Source organism: Vollenhovia emeryi, unplaced genomic scaffold (genome assembly GCF_000949405.1).
Source record: "Vollenhovia emeryi isolate VEMERY1.0 unplaced genomic scaffold, V.emery_V1.0 DF939130.1, whole genome shotgun sequence".
Lineage (NCBI taxonomy): Eukaryota > Metazoa > Arthropoda > Insecta > Hymenoptera > Formicidae > Vollenhovia > Vollenhovia emeryi.
Window position 1 is genome coordinate 1,985,169 of NW_011967236.1, and position 16,769 is coordinate 2,001,937.

General features: G+C 48.1%; 2 protein-coding genes across 8 annotated transcripts in view; one reads left to right on the forward strand and one right to left on the reverse strand.

Annotated features, from left to right (window-relative positions):
- LOC105568325 (E3 ubiquitin-protein ligase CBL-B) overlaps positions 1-16,769 on the forward strand; it is a 33,064-nt gene that overhangs the window by 2,801 nt on the left and 13,494 nt on the right. The gene's annotated exons all lie outside the window — the stretch shown is intronic.
- Positions 14,774-16,769, reverse strand: part of LOC105568324 (probable phospholipid hydroperoxide glutathione peroxidase) — a 5,385-nt gene continuing 3,389 nt past the window's right edge. For 2 of the 3 annotated variants that reach the window (XM_012023911.1, XM_012023908.1), the window contains 4 exons: positions 16,385-16,484; positions 16,194-16,303; positions 16,011-16,102; positions 15,392-15,802 (listed from right to left, as the gene is read on the reverse strand). In XM_012023911.1, the coding sequence (XP_011879301.1) occupies positions 15,587-15,802; positions 16,011-16,102; positions 16,194-16,303; positions 16,385-16,473 (507 nt within the window). In that variant the 5' untranslated portion in view covers positions 16,474-16,484 and the 3' untranslated portion in view covers positions 15,392-15,586. Of the gene's footprint in view, positions 14,923-15,391; positions 15,803-16,010; positions 16,103-16,193; positions 16,304-16,384; positions 16,485-16,769 lie in introns of those variants that run through there. The other variant, XM_012023910.1, reaches the window with a different exon arrangement.

Below are 16,769 nucleotides of genomic sequence, written 5' to 3' on the forward strand. Positions count from 1 at the left end.
GAAGGATCCCGAGACCACGTTGCATCTTTCAGCGACGAGGAATAATTCATCTTCTGCGGCAAATTTGGCGGCGCGGTGTTTAACAATTCGGGAATTGCAACTTGAAGCGTCCTCTGTCTTTCGCGGGTATTGTCGAGTTTGGTATACCATAAATGCCGAATCAGACCCGACTCGGATCGGAATTGCCGATTGACGATTGTTTTCTAGCCAATGAGAGTCGATTAAATCGCTGGCTGCTTTGCTCTCGTTGGCTAGAAAACAATCGTCACTCGCCAATCCCAATCCGAGTCGGCCATTGCTAGCCTGAGCCGGCCTTAAAGGCCGAATCAGACTAGCAATTGCCAATTCCAATCCGAGTCGGCCTTAAGCCCGTATCAGACTACGGATTGAGATTGAGATGTAAAGGCATCGGGTGTAAAGGCATTCATGACGCCGAGTTTACACTCTGGTACACTTTGGTACATATAGAATCGTCAAAAATCGCCGATAACTTGCGTTCCGTTTCACGCATGATGCGCACGATGCATCATTTATCTTTTACAAGGATAATTTATCCTTTACAAGGAGGCCACCCTTGGCCTCCCACGCTCGAAGGATCCGAGATTTTGAGGGAGTCGCGGCGGCTCGAGAAAAACTTATTCTCCCCGAGACAAGTTTTCGGAGCAATCTTGAAGTTCCGTGGCCTATCAAAGTCGGAAAAGGGCAGATAACTTCGAGCTCGACATTTTATAAATATTATCTCATATCTTGAATTAAGATTCGAAGAAAATTGAATCCCGAGAAAGCCTCGCAGTCTCCCGCGGAAAGATCGTAACCTTTGGAGGACGGGAAGCCTATTTTCAGGCTCCACGGGGATCGCTTATTTTTCGTAGCGTAACATATATGAAATTTAGGAATAAAAACCACGGTGAGAGAGAGGGAGAGACCTGCCCGCCCTCTGAGATTATCCCGGTTCAGGTGGATAGTCTTATCTCTCGCGAACTTTCGTGCGGCGTGTTCGACCGCGAGGGTCACGACGATCCAAAGTTTCCACTACGTTCATTCATCTGTTTCATTTGGAGGCGCGAAGGGAGCTCGCTCCGTCGGCCCTCGGTACGTATTTCCGCTGAAAATTCCACTTTCGTCGCCGGGCTATATGCGAGTCCTCCCGATATTAGGATTCCGAGGGCCGGGGTGAGAACTTCTGTTTCAATATTTTATAAGCGCTGCCAATTCTTGCGCAAAAGTCTCGGATTTCCCGACCGCCCGAAACTTCGGCTCTTCGCAACTTTGCCTTTCGTCGGAATTTAAAGAAAAAAAAAGAAAGGTTCATCGACTTCCCCAAGTGAGAAAGGGAGCGAGCGATAGAGAGAGAGAGAGAGAGAGAGAGAGAGAGGGAGAGAGGACTCGTGGAAGAGATTTATAAAGCTCTTTCGGAATTAGCGCGGCGATGCCTCGAGGCCAGCAAACTTTCCCCAACTAAAGGATTCAAGGATATACCTAGTTTGGTCGTGTCGTACTGCGCGGGCGTCCCGGGTTCTCTGCTACACGTCGCGTGCGCTTCGTCGTAACAAATTTACCGTGCTCGACGACGACGACGACGAACTCTCCCAGGGGAGGGCGCCCGATTCGGTGGACCAGCGGCAGCGTTTCGCGCCGAGTAAACAGATCCCCCGGTGAAATATTACGCTCGCTTAGCTCATGGTCCCTCCCCTCCCCCCTCCCTCTCGTTCCCACGACCGCTTCCTTCCTTCCTGCCTTCCTTCCCTCCCTGCTTAAGGTCCAATTTCCGATCGCGTGGACGACACCTGGCCGCGTCCACGTGTTCGCGCGGGGCCTCCTTCGGGCGAACGTGCGTAAAAACAAATAATGAAGGCGCGCGAACGGGGCTCGCACGTGCGCACACCTAACCTAAAAAAAAAATCGTGCGTGTCGCCGCGCGGCGAAGGGGGGGCCGCACTCTCGTGCCCGGAGGAAGGGAGGAGGTAGGAGGAACAGGGAGCCCACGGGTTGGCGAGCGAGCGAGACGACACAGGACGTCTATCGTTGATATTGACATTATTATCGTGCACCGAAAAGCGGGACATGTGTCGGCTCGTGTGCAACCGTGGGCTTCTCTACAGAGAATGCGTTTTATCGACCGGAAGTCGGGCTGCGCACAAGGTGGTGGTGTATCGGGAATTTTTGCGCGCGAGGACGAGCGAGAGAAAGAGAGAGCGAGAGGGAGGTGGAGGAGAAGGAGAGGAAGGAGAGAGAGAGAGAGAGAAGCGTATATTTGATTCTGGGGCAAGTCCTCGGAGAATATAAACGCGCTTGCAATGATACGTAAACGTTGGACGTAGCGTAATTGGTAGAATTCTGGCTCCCTTTCAAACAGCTCCGGAGTTTTAGAGTGAATTCTAACGACGTAACCGAGCGTCGGGATCCGTTTACGCGTCTCCTCTGTATTGGTTGTAAGGGCTGGTCCATAGTACACGGTGCATCAAAAGCCTTGGAGTAAAGAGTAAGACCATAGTGTAACTAGGCGGTCCACGGTTTGTCTCGTCATTTGTTTCGCGTTTATTCTTTCTGCGCATCCGACATTGTTCCGGGCAGACCAATGAGAGAAAAGCTGTACGTGCGGTAGTGCAGCTGTGATACGCTATCGCGCGTACAACTACAGTACGTACGCACACACACACGCCGCTGGATTGCTGCCCAAAATAATGGCGGAACACCACGTGATCGGGACCGCAAAGATCAAAGGAGCCGACAGAGAGTGGACCATAGACATAATGTATCTAGACCGAGCATCGAGCAGTGGGGGTAGAGGTTCACGTAGAAGAGGACAAACTCTGTTTCGTGCTGTTTCGTTTACGTTTAATAGCACGAAACAGGGCTTGTCCTTTTTTATTTGCACCTCAGATGAAGGCAAACGCTCGGTCTAGGTATATTATGTCTATGGAGTGGACCCACTAGTTACACTATGGGAGAACCATAGCCTCTTGGTGTAAGGAAGCTAAAATACGGGCGTAATTTGTAAAATGTCTGGAGCCGTCTGGCCGATCGCGCTCTGATTCGCCGAGAGTAAGAGCTCGAGCAGGAGTAAGAAATAAAATTGATTTGTTTCACTCACTCCTGCCTCTCGCACCGCGTATTGTAGATCAGACCTGAACTTCCTTCATTTTAATCGCCCAAATCCCGGCGAGTTAAAACGGAGATCAGTTTTTATTTTCTTTCTCGCAATTTCTCGTTATTCTCAATATTATCTACGTGTCTATAACGAGCAACTGGGAAGTTACGGTTCCAGGAAAGTTCGATTAAAAGTTGGATAACGAGCCCCGCACACTGAGAAAAATGCGTTGATCGTATCGACAGGACATGTATGATAGAACTTGTTTTGGTTAAACCAAACAGAATTTTTAGTTGTCACGACAGGGCTCGATGTTTCCTAACCAGAAGTTTGATAGACTTCGCTATACGCCCGGTAAATCCTAAAGGAATTTTGATTCGTTCATTTTCTAACAGACGACTGGTTGAATCTGTCGGATTTCTAATTAATGCAACCAGATTATTTTTTTTCAGCGCGGCTTCGCCAGCGTAGCTCGAATATTCCTCGTACCTCGACATTTTCGTGAGGAAACGAGAAAAGAGATCTTGTGAGAGCTTGTATTACGTAAGAGCACGTATATCCGAGTATCATTTCGCGAGCGACGGTGTTACTTTTGTTAAGCCGGAGGAGGAGCGTCGCGCCGCGCCGCGCGCTCTGACGTCAATCGCGTGTGCTTGACCCGCGACGTCGCGATTTAATGCATTCGGCGGTAATAAACGAAGAATGCTTTATCCGGTTGGTCGGAGTCGCATTTACTCGTCGGCGGCGAGCCGTCGTCGTCGCGTTAACGCGCGCCCGCGCACGCACACGCGTGCGTGGGACAAAGGCAGCCGCCCCCACCTCCTCTCCTCACCCTTGTGTGTCATGTCGCGCTGAAACGGTAAACGCACTCTCGGCCGCGTGCGTGCGGGCGCGCGCGAGCCGGGAAACGGCAGATACCGCTGCATTAGCATAAAACAACTTCCGGCGTAACAACTCCGCCGGTTCCTGGAGCGACGGAGCGAGAATCAGCGGGCCACGGCGTCCGAAGTAGCGTCCGGGACTCGGGGAAACCGTTAACCGCGAGCGACGACCGTTGTCGCTGACGTCCGTTTGTCGTCGTTCACCCCCGTGTGTATCTAGGAGATGAATGAAGCAGGCCTTCGCGCCTGGATTGCGCCCCGCTTCTTTCCAGGCCGCGAAAACGTAAGGGCCACGTGACGTAAGGGCCTCGGCGGAATGGCTGATCTAGGGTAGGTTCTTCTGGCCTCTTGATAAGCTAACTTCATAGTTTCATCATATTCTAGCCCTGCATTGAGCCAAAAAATATTCCTGACACATTTATATTTCTCACAACCTCATTTAGTATAAAAATAAGACAATATCAAAACATTAAATCAATAATTCTTATTCTCCTCTGTGGAATTAAAAAAAGTTGGAATGTTTCTAGCCGTAAAGGCAACATAAATCAGGCTATAAGGCGTAAAACATTGGTTTGAAATGACAAATCAGCCATTCTGCGAGGACTTTCTGTCGATGAACTCTCCTTTCTTTTCGCGATTCCCTCGACGATCGACCTGGTGACAGGTCGTACATCACATAATAATTATAGGTGCAATCGGGATTTGAGGGCCGCGTAGGATATCGAATTACTTGTTTGCAAGCGCGGTAAAGTTCGCTCCACACGCGGAGACTCCATCGCGCGTAATACTTTCCGGATGTCTTATAAAATGATGAAAATAGCGCCAGATCTGTTCTCGTTATGGCCGAAGGCTAATTTTCTATCGATTCCATAGCTCGACGAGGCCACCGTCGGAGTTGTCGAGAGTTAACACAATGGAGTATTAATAGAACGTCAGCCGCAGGACATGAAAGTAAAAAGAAAGCTAAAGCTCGTAGGATTTTGGCGTTTCGAGCGCGATTTCCAAAATACTTTCTGCTGGTTTTTTTTCGCTAGTTCACCCTCTCAGTGCCCCGACAATCCTCCTTCCATTTAGTTGCGATAAATCCCGCGATTTCGACGAAAGCTCGTTCCACGAGGAAGCACCCGAATTTGGCCTCCGCAATTATTATTTCACTCACCATTCCGCTTACGTGACTAATAACATAGAGCTTCCCTATTAAATTACTTTCGTCCTAAATACATGAGACGCGTTTAGCTGGAAACACGCGAAAGGACTGAAGCAGCGAAATTTCAGAATTTCAACCAATTGGAAGTTTCAGCATTGCTCAAGTTTAAAAATAGCCGCTTACGTTCACGACTGTCATTGGTCACTTCCCTTAAGTCTTAAGTTTGCTTAGTAACTCTCTCTCACTAGTGCAAGCAACCGAATTCGTTACAAGTATTTTTTCCGTGTGTTCGGGCCTTTTCTGTTTGGCGGAAGAGAAAGAGAGAAAGAGAGAGAGAGAGACGGCACACGGCTTGCGCCTCGATATCCCCGTAATCGCGAGCGATCAATTCTCGCATTCCGATTTCCCTCCCGAGATGAATAACGCATGCACTTCTCGCGCGACGATCCGCGGCAACGGGCAAGGAGGGGGGGAGCCGCACTCACACCTTACGCGCGAGTCCACTTCCGGTGTACGTGCGCGCGCTACATCCGGCGACCTTGCGACCGCCCGCCCGCGCGATCGTCCCCGATACCGTATCGACCGTTATCGTCACCCGCGGACGCGCTCTTACGGAATTAATGGCAAAATGTCGCGCGACGCGCGGACCCCGCCTCGCGTCGCCGCATCGCGGGTCCGCGTGGCACAGCGACACGGCGGCGGTGACTTATGTGTCGGCCGATATATAAATAAACGGCGAGCGGGAGAGAAAGAGAAAGAGAGAGAGCGAGCGAGACGAGTCAATTCATGAATGACCGCTTGCCCGGCGGCGCGCGTCGCGTATTCCGCGCTGCACGCGCTCGGCTCGTCGGAACGTCGAACTTTGAACATGCGCGTCTTCGATATCGGTACCTCCGTTCGTCAACCCGCGTAAACGGCGGGGTCCACCTCGCGATCCGGCTCCTCCCGAGGAGGAGACGCCGAGCGCCTGGCCGCGAACTCGGGGGCGATAAATCTCGAGCACTGTGGAGTCGCGATATCTCTCGGACCCCCGTATCTCGTTCCACGTGCACTTTTCTAAAGCCAACGGCACACGATACTATTTTCCCGACTGGATTACTTACGAGAGCCAATTCAGATTCAGCTCTGAGCTCACCTGATCGAAAACTCTGCATCCTGATTGGCTCTCGTAAGCAATCCAGTGCACAGTTGAAAAATTTGCGTTTTCTTGTTAAAGAAAATGCCGGTTAATATTTTTGTGTTAAATGTTTAACGCATTCATGTGTTAATTTAACATATTACACTTTTATTAATTGACCTCAAATGTAAAATTATAAAAATACTGAAAAGAAACAACACAATGTGTACTTATTTTTTAATCTTACACAGTACATGTGTTCTATATTATTAGTAACAAGATTTATCTGTTAAAATTTACAGAACAAAATGTTGATTTTATTCTATATAACATGAGTGAGAGTAATTTCGAATCGCCATTTGACTTATTACATCTGTAAAATGTAAAAATTCCAGTTTTAAAATTTCATTTTGTCATGAAAAATGTGTTAATTTTACACGGAATTTATTTCAAATTATTTTGAGATTTGCATTTATTTTGCGTTAAAATATTAACAGAGTATTAGTGTGATCATTTAATATATCCATATTACGTTAAATTAACACAAAAATTTGTGTGGACCGTTTGGGACATGTGACATGATATCTGTTAAATTTAATACACATTTTTCAACTGTGTCGGAAAAATGATATCGTGCAGTGCCGTTGGCTTAAGTCTATTGAATCTCTGACTGATAAAAATTCGGGCTTGTCAGTTCTTTTTTTATAATCATGCCTGAACGCGGTAATCTTACACGCGCAAATTTCTTTAATTCATAGGAAGACGTTAGAGCTGCCGAAGTGTTGTATTTTTTAAATAAGACGACACTGCAGCGTTTCTCACAATTTGGAAAGTAATATCGTTCTTGCTCTCGTTCCCTCCAATTTTAGTAAAATATGACACGTAATGTTGTAATTTATTAGTGCTCAGGGAAAAGAGAGGAGCACGAGAAGTCATTATTTATAGCTTTAGTATGCACTGGAGCACTGGTTCATTATTTCTCCCTCGACATTAATTAAACGCAATAAATAATTGTAAGAATCACTTCGGTGTACCATTTTGATATGCTCCTTAATTAGTGATCCTTAAAAAGACTCCTCGGTTCAATAGATTAACAAAATAATATATAAAAGTTATACGATATAAATAATTCTACGCTTTAAAATTTATGTAACAATGTGTGGGAAAAATCGCTATTCACACGATTATGTAAAAGCAGAGACAATCTTTCTGCAGAATTCCGTTCTTGCAATCCTGGAATGCATAAAATGTACAGGTTTGCAACAAATGAGGAGAAAGACCCCTCGCACATGTTGGAACGATCAATTTTCTTGCTCCTTAACGGTGCAATTTTTATCATTATCAAAATGTTGAAAAACCTTCGGTCAAAAACGCGGGGAAATCCCAGATATTATCAGCGTTTAAAATCTAAAAATAATACATTTTCGTCTACATTTTAGTATAAATGCATTTATCTTGCTTATCTTGGAACGAGGGAGTGGCATTAATCGCGCGTCGTGGGTTCTCCTTCTTTTTTTTTTCTTGTAGAAATGTGTTCCTTTGTTCAGTGTCAGCTGTAATGCGTTTCCCTATTGGAGAACGGTCCGGCATTTCGCAACATATATAGGATGCGGACGATTGCAGCGCGATTAGCATGCGGCGAGCCGCCTCGATTACGCCGATGCGCGAACCTTCAGTTTCCGGTCAAATGATCCGCGAACATCCGGTCCCCGGCGTGTGCGTACACAATGCCGGGCTCTTTTAAGCCGTGGGCAACACGCAGCTCGTACGGCAGTGTCGTAACTAACCGGCCACGTCCCCCGGGACCGCGCCAAGTTTAATCTTCCGGTCCGACTAACAAATGGGGGTCCGACAGAGAAGTGTCATTCGCAATTAAACGCGGTACGCGAGTCATCCTTCACGAAACGGCCCGGCAGCTTCGTCCGCACTTGCGCGATGCAATAGATAGGTGTTACTCGATATTTCGTTAAAAATATTTCTCTCCCGACGCTCAGCCTGCAAATGGCTCATTTATTTTCAGATCTGGGAGGGATTAATTAAAAAAAGGACGCGCGTAATTTTTTTTCTAATAAAAACTTTTTCCCCCTGCGACTCCCTTTCTCTCTTCCCGTCACTTGTCTCCGTCTCTCCCTCTATTGTTACGTTTAAACTTGTGTCACGGACGTAGCGCACCCGCGAATATTCAAGTTTCTGCTCCTCCATATTTTACGCAAAAAGTAAGATGTAAAAAATTTTACTAAAGTAAGGAAAATTATTCCCGAGTACGGAAAAGTGCGAGAGAGAGACGTCGTGCGCGTTTACGTAACGTGTGCTTGCGCGCGCGCGTAACAAGAGTTTTTAAAAAACTTTTTTTAACAAAACACGATGTTGAAAAAGTTGCCGAGCTCGTTTCTCACTTTTCCTCCGAGTCGTCGCCAAACTACCCGCTTTGATTAAGACACTTTTTAATCTGACAAATCAAATTACAAGTTGCAATTTAAGTACAATGAAATCTAAACTTTGTTTAGCGTCGCAGCTGCAATTGCGCGTTACGGCTAATACTAATTATAACTTGTAAACTCTTCGGATTTTATATAAGCTTCGTATTTCCCTTTGTCACACGAGTCTCCATTTTTACGCATGCGAGACGCCCGACACTTGTCGAATCCTCGCTGGACGGCGCGGTTACGTCATTCCGACCGCGAAGGGCCCAGAAGGGCCTAAGCGCCGCGGGATACAGAATCTCCGAGGCCAGTTATACAACGCGTCCTTTTCGGAAAAGACATTTTCTCACTGGACCATCGGCTACGTCCCGACATCCGACAGCGGCGTTACGACGTATCGTAGAACGGGCTCGAACGGAAATGCGCGTTTTGTTGTCCGCGCTTGCGAACACGAGGAATTATAGGATGGCAGGTTGACGGGATCAATTAGATCGAGCGATTATACGTAAGGGATCCGAGCTCTCGCCGCGACCGTCCTCGCCTGAAATTTTCATCTCGGGGGAGACGCGCGGGGCCACGATCCCGGGAAGACGGGCCGGAGAAGCCTCCGTCACGCCGGTCACGCGGTCGTACATTACGCACGTATGTCGGTGCGACGTCGAAAGGCGGTCGGCCTGTGGTGGTCAGTCCCCTCCCCTGCCCTGCCCTGCCCTGCCCTGCCTTGCCCTACCCGCGCTCGGTGAGTTAAGCCTCACATCCGCACGTGAGTCGAAGCGGAAGGAAGGGGACGTGACGTCGCGATTAAGGCGAATTAAAACGAGCGAGTCGCATGAATCGGCGGCTCTCGGCCGTACGGAGCGGGGCGGCGGGAGGAGAGGGTGACAGGGGGGGGGGGGTAGAGGAGCCTCGCTCGCCGGCCCACGTTTATCGGCGGGAGGTTAGGTTAGGTTCGCTCGCGAGAGATCGGAGCCGGTCAGGCGTCATCGTCGGCGCGCGAAGCGGAAATTGCGCCTCGGCCTGGCGCGCTCCTCCGTTCTCTCCCTAAAACTTTTTTTTTATATCGAATTTTCGCCCATTTTTTTTTGGAAGAGAAAGAGCGCCCGGTCGTCTCTCGATTTACGCTGTACGTTTTGTACGCGGATTTTCTTCTCACGCTCCTCCGTCCTCTCCCTAAATTTTTTTACATCGAATTTCCATCCATTTTTTTTTTTTGAGAAGAGAAAGAGCGCTCGGTCGTCTCTCGATTTACGCGGTACTTATACGCGGATTTTCTTCTCACGCGGTGAAAATCCCCCTCGTTCGCGCGGACAACGAAATTAAAGCGGGAACAGGCGAGTGAAACGTAACCTTGTGTACTTTTTTTTATACCGGCGGACTCTACGCGATTCTCAACCACGTGGGACTAATGCTCCGCGTAAATCGAGGGACGAGTGTAGTTCACGACGTGCCAATTGTTTCATAGACCCGCGAACATGTCCTCCGCACGCTCGCGTGAGCCCCCCGACACGAGCACCTTCTCCCCTCCCCCGCCGCCGTCGTCCCCTCAGTCCCTCGCCCTTTTATCCTGAGGGATAAAAAGGGGTTTTTAAATCACTAGCTTTTATTCCTCTCGTCGACGTCAGCGTGATTTTCAACGGGACACCTCGTTAAAGGAAAATCTCGCTGACTCGAGGTCCTTCGTGCAAATTGCTCCCCCCCCCCTCTCGCCCCCGCGACACGTATCTGGGATCGTCCCGGGGCGCCGTGTTGCTTATCGCAGCCGCGTATAAGACAACAAACATCGTTAGAGCAACGACATTTATACGCGACGCGTTATCGGAAATGTCAGACCGGAAATATCCCGTGGAAAACGCGTTCGATCGGATACGCCGATAGCACGTAGTCTCTAACGGGGACCTCGTTCGTCGTCGAAAGAGAGAGAGTGAGAGTGTGGGGGGGGGGGAGAGCGGCAAGGGGGACGTCGGCGGCGGGGGAGGGGGAGGGGGAGGAGGTGCTCGTGTCAGAGGTTCACGCGAGCATGCAGAACCTTTTGAACGGACGCAGCATCCTTGAAACGTAATTCCAGCCGTTCCACTGACATTTTCCGCGGATGTATTTTTACTGCGTATTGCGTAATTGCATCTGGATCTTTACGCGGGAGTAGGCTGCTGCCACCGTCGCCGTCGCCGCCGCCGCCGCCGCCGCCGCCGAGGAGCGCGGGGCGAGGGGAGGACTCGTACACGCCGACGTGGGCGGAAAAGGGTTAAAGTTGAAATTAGACGCCTTTGACGGCTGAACTTTGCTGATAAAACCATTCGCGCCGATACGGCCGGTACACGCGGCGCACGTTCATGGAACCTGGCCGCCACCTCCGCGAGGCGGAGCGTAAACGCTCCGGTTGATGTTGACGACGTCAACATTAGCCGTTAGGGGCCGGCGATAAATGACAATTCAGGTGCTCCTTTACGTCATCCGCTATCGATCAATCTCTTACGTTCGTCGTGCGACACGGCGCGGCGCGGCGCGGCGTGCCGCGGCTTCGGAAGGACGGGACGAATTAAGTGGAGTTAATAGAAATTCGTCAAGATGAAGACGGCGCGGGACGGTCCTCCGCCACTCTCGGCGGGTTTCCCTTTCTTTGCCATGCTTTCAATGTCAAGCCCTTTCAAAGTAACGCGAGGAACGACCGAGTGAAGTCCCGGACCGTCGTTCTTCACCTTATTTCGTCACGATTGCCGAAGGCAAGAGCTTCTCCCCTCCCAAGCTTTCATCCCTTCATTTCCAACGACAGTTGGGAATTACGATATTCCCGGCACCATGAATACAAAATGCGTCTTTTGTTTTCTGTATACATTTTAATTGCTGTCGCCGTGCGACGGAGCAGCTGCGGCTCTCCATCAGATTGGAAGAGAGAGAGAAAGGGGGGGGGGGGAGAGATAATTCAGTAACTTTTATTCATGGTCAGAGGGAAAGCGCTTGCCATTGACAGTTCTGGGAAATGACGTGAGCTCTCCGTGGCGTCATTTATTTATATAAAACTGGCGCGGCCGCTATAAATGTCCCTCTTGGTACCCTATAACTTTTACTTAAACCGTCCCTTTTTTTTCTAAAATCGATACACACTTGGAGAGGGAGAGAGCGAGATTAATCTGCCACGCTTTATACGGGCCTCGCCCCGCATGGCACATGTGGGCTCGGCCGCCTAGTCTCGCCTATAGTTTCTCAACCTTCAAAGGTCTTCCCCGGTGACATATTGAGCCTGCCTTAGATTCCCCATAAATGCCTGGGACCTTTCCCTGTCTCCGGTTATATCATCTCGTTCACGTGGCACCTGGTAACCAAGATGCAAAGTCACGAGAAAATGGAGAGAGCCCGAGTCGAAATTTTGGTGCTATTTTGACACTTTTAAGGATAATTTACACCTTCTTAGCTGATCTATACGCCTACATAGACCAGCAATAACCTACTTTGATGACATTATATTTTTTTACTCCTCCCTTGAAACTTTAATTCTAAAAATTTACTTTAACTCCCACGTAAAAGGACCCACCTTAATGCTACATTGGCAAGAGTAGACATTTCCGACACTATCAGTTTTAAAGTAGGAGTAAATTTTGTATTTGCAGTTCGACCTCTGTTACTGTCTTAGGTCCTACTGTATAATAGATGTAAAGGTTCAACATAGGGCCAAAATTTCGACTCGGGAGAGCGCGGGAGATTATCGCGTTCGCGGATTCGGGGTCTACGGCTCGATCGTGAATCTTTTCCTCTAGCGACTCGCGAAAAGTGAAAACTTGTATCGGCCAATATCGAATTTGTCAATAAGACTTTTCACTTTCACGAGTTCACGCTGGAGGAAAAGATTCATGATCGAATCCCGAAACCTAAACCGCCGGAAATGGAAGCGTTTCCACATTGGGACTGTCGATCGATTGTGTAAGAATTTTGGGCTGTCGTACGAATAGCTTTGAGAGTTATTCTCGAACAGCAACATTTATACGCGTGGTGTGCAATCGCGGGAAAATAAATCCCGTAATTTCGTTATATCGCTCTAGCGTTCTCTCCCCCGTATAAAATTTTCACTCCGCTTATTTCGGCGTAGAGTTCTGCATAGCCGGGGATGTTCTAACGGTGCACCGACCAACGATCCCGGGAGGGATCGACCTACGAGCGAATTGACTCCATTTTCCAATAAAGAGACCGGAAAGCGAGATAAATTTTTCGTTTCCCTTTTTCCTTCTTTATTCGCGGGTCGCGGGAGAGGCTATTTTAACGTGGCTGACGTTAAACAATTGAGATGTAGCGCGGATTTTTTCCCCCCCATCGCCCTCCGTCCCCTCCGTCGGGCGCGGGGGCGGAATTTCGACCCGCGGCGGAGAGACTGAGACGTCACACGTTTGGAGGCGATGACGTTGGGGAAGCGGCGCGGTTCTATGAATGGAGGCGAAGCCTCGGGGATCGAGTCGGCAGGCAAGGACGACTAATTATAGCGTTAGCATCTCTCGACTTCGTTTTGTACATTAACCATGTGCACCGTCACGCACACGTGCGTACGCGCGTGTATTACGGCGCCGCGCTCGTAGTATACGCGGCCGAGATTATGATCCGACACGATGGAGGACACGATCCATTTTGATCGTCGTCGCCGTCGCCGTCGTCGTGCGGGGATGCGAATTCAGGACGGCGAACGTGCGTCACGCTTACCCTTGTCCTGCTGTCGGCACACCTGTGTGTGTGTGTATGCGCGCGCCCGTGTACGTACGGCGTGTCACACAACAGCCACCGACAAATTACCGCGAGAGGAACACTTGCGCGCGATCCCCGAGCCCGATACTCGACAGATAAATCGGACCCAGCGTCGTGCACGTCCTTCCTCCCCGCTCGGGACCGTCCCGATCATGGTGTAAAGATACAAGGCGAAGCTGCTCATGTAACCAATTTTTGGGGCAAATTGTTCATTGGCTCTTCCTGCATTCAACCGCGGTGATTGGCAGTTTGAAGGTCGGAGCAAATTTCTGATCGGTCAATTCGGTAGTTTGAGGATCGGGCAAGTTGGCCAAGAATCAAGGAATCGCCATTAATTGGACGAGTGCGGGAATGTTTCACCTTATATTCTTACACCATGATCCGGATCTTTATTTTAACGACTTTCCGATACGTCGGTGATAAGTATCTCGCCGAGCGTGGGAGCTGGAGCCGTTTCGAATCGTCCGACGTGATTCGGATCGCGAAGGTAGATCTGATTTGGGCTGTTTAACCGAGAGGCTTTTCTGTACCCCGAGGGGATGAACTTTTTTTCAACGGCGACCATTATTACTCCGGTGTTTCGGGCTGATAGGAGATAAGGCGGGTCTCGTACAAATTGACCGGAAAATCTCCCGGTAAAGTCACGGAGTTCTCGATACACAGTGAGTCACGATTATCTCGCGCGCCTGGACGAGTGATAATGGGAGCGATAAAAATGGTCGGCCGAGTTATCCGACGAAATTGGGGACGCGAAAATGGAAGAATTGAAAGGGAACGTGGCACACATCTCCGCGGGAGTGATCTAAACGATAAATTGCCCCGCGCCGCGCGGGAGCGCTTGAAAGGGCGCAATTAAGCTAAAAGTATAGTGTTGCCGGTGACACCGTAAACAGGCAAGGTCGCCGAACAAGCGTAAACGCCGCATGAAAGTGACCGCTGTCTCTAATTATCGCGACGACAGAAGAGTGGGCGTGTATACGCGCGAGTGAAATTACATTCATTCAACGTCGGCGTGCTATTGTGGCAGCTGAACAAATGTATCGGCCACGTTTCGCCCCCCACCCCCCTTCTTCCGCGGCTCCAAGTTTCCGAATTAATTAATAGCAATTCCGCGCTTCTCAAGCGCGTACTCCAGCCGAGTCGGAACGGAGCATCGATTTGGACCCTTTGACGCGCAACGTGCAATTTCCGCGTTATACAAGATTGTAAAGCCGAAAATAATGCGAATGCGAGCCGGCGATTGTTTCCGCGCCAATAAAGCGCGGTTTGTATCGTAGCTGCGCCCCTCCTCTCCGGATCGCAAACGCGTATCGTCCCGTTTAGATGTGTTTTCGCAATTATCCTTCGAAGTATAGCTTGTAACTCGCGCTTGGGATCTTAAAGCGTGTATCCATGAAACACAGTTTTATTTGTTTCTTACACCATATAATAGTCTCATGTTACAACAACGTATTTCTGATTTAAGCGTAATCGTCCAATATTAGTACCTACGTGTATATTCGACGCGATGCCAACACATGTTGAAATCGTAATTTTTCCTGTACGAATTGGCGTAGATAATTATATAATTAATAATTATTGATACTAATTATATAGAATGAAGACGAGACAAAATTAATATTGGTAATAATTTAAGCGGTATGTATAGAAGCAAAGCTAATATTTATAAAATCAATTAGAAATTAAAGAGGCCGTTTAGGACCGGGCATAGGTGTAAGTAGTCAGTTAAATTAAATTATTTAAGTGAATTCATATACCGTATTTTCTTTTCCAATTTATCCTGTGCGCCAGTTACTTACACCTATGCCCGGTCCTAAACGGCCTCTTTAATTTCTAATTGATTTTATATCTTAAAGGACCTATGTTAAAATTGTACTAATATTTATATTTGAGAATTTGTTTTAAATAGAGCTTATGAATATATAGAGGAATGTGCAAATACGTAATATTGATTTCCAGTTGAACAATGCACAATTGCCTTGCTATAAAATACATATCCGCGTCGGAAAAGGATTCAAAAATAGTTTATTGTAACATAATGTACAAGAGAAAAAAGATCTTCACGCATATAAATATATGCGTGCAGAGATATTGTTGAATTAAAAAAAACTGATTCGTACATTATGTTTAAAGTATATGCTGAAATCTAACTCATGTAAACTACAAGGAATAGTTACCTTATCAAATCATGTGAGAAAAAACTTAGAAATATTTTTCGAGAGAACTCTTCAGCTTGTGGGGATCGACGTTAGGGCCGTGTCGCTCGACAACCTTGCCCTCTTTATCCACGATGAACTTGGTGAAGTTCCACTTTATGAAATCACCCAACACGCCACCTTGTTCTTTCTTCAGATACGCCCAGAGAGGATGCGTGTGATCTCCGTTGACGTTAATCTTCTCGAACAAGTCGAATTTTACCTGTGAAAAATACCGGCTACATAAATATCGTAGGTTCATTCATCAAGGAAGGCAGGCGCTTTTCGTCTGCGTTAACATCAGCTCTAACGTCGCCGCTCAAATTGTACAAAGTGACATTACGGTATTAATTTTTTTTTAAGCCAAGTCGAACAAAATATAATGTGCATCTTAATCGGATACGAGAGTTCGCGAACGGAGGAGGAATTACTTTGTGATTGTTGGCAAAGCTGCAAATCTGCTCGCTATCCCCCGGCTCCTGCCCGTTGAATTGGTTACAGGGGAACGCTAGAATCCTTAAACCTGCCGAGTGACGAAAGGTACATTTAATGCCGTTGCGCTCGCTGCATGCGGAACGAATAGTTTTCTATTTCTCCGTAGCGGCGAGAATTACCTTTAGATTCGGCGTACTCGTCGTACAGTTCGTTCAGTTCCTTGTAATTCGTCGGCGTGAGGCCGCATTTCGAGGCGACGTTTACGATCAAGCACACGTGGCCTTCGTATCTGAACCAACGAACAGATGATATTACATCTTTCCCAACAACGCGATGTTACGCTGACACGGCGTGTCGGGTTTATGCTTACTTGGACAAAGGGACTTCCTCTCCCCGGATGGAGTTTGCCGTGAAATCGTAAATCGACGTGGCCGATTTGTAGTCCTTGTTTCCGCTCATCGTTGCTGCGACTGCAATCGAGCATTGAACGTCGTCAAAGTTGCGATCGAATATCGGCGTTGCGCCTCGCGAATGACAGATAATTCATTTCGCAAATGTTAATTAGATTACCATATTTTTTAAGTGTTTTCACAATTTGCCGTTATTTCATTTTCTACAGCTAACATTGACCGCAAAGCGCATTCGTCAAAACGAGGATAGTAAATGCTTCGTGTTTTGTATATTTTTTTACACGAACTGGTAAAGAGTTGCATTAAAACATCGCAAGCTGTGTAAGAGGCAACGTTCGACATTTT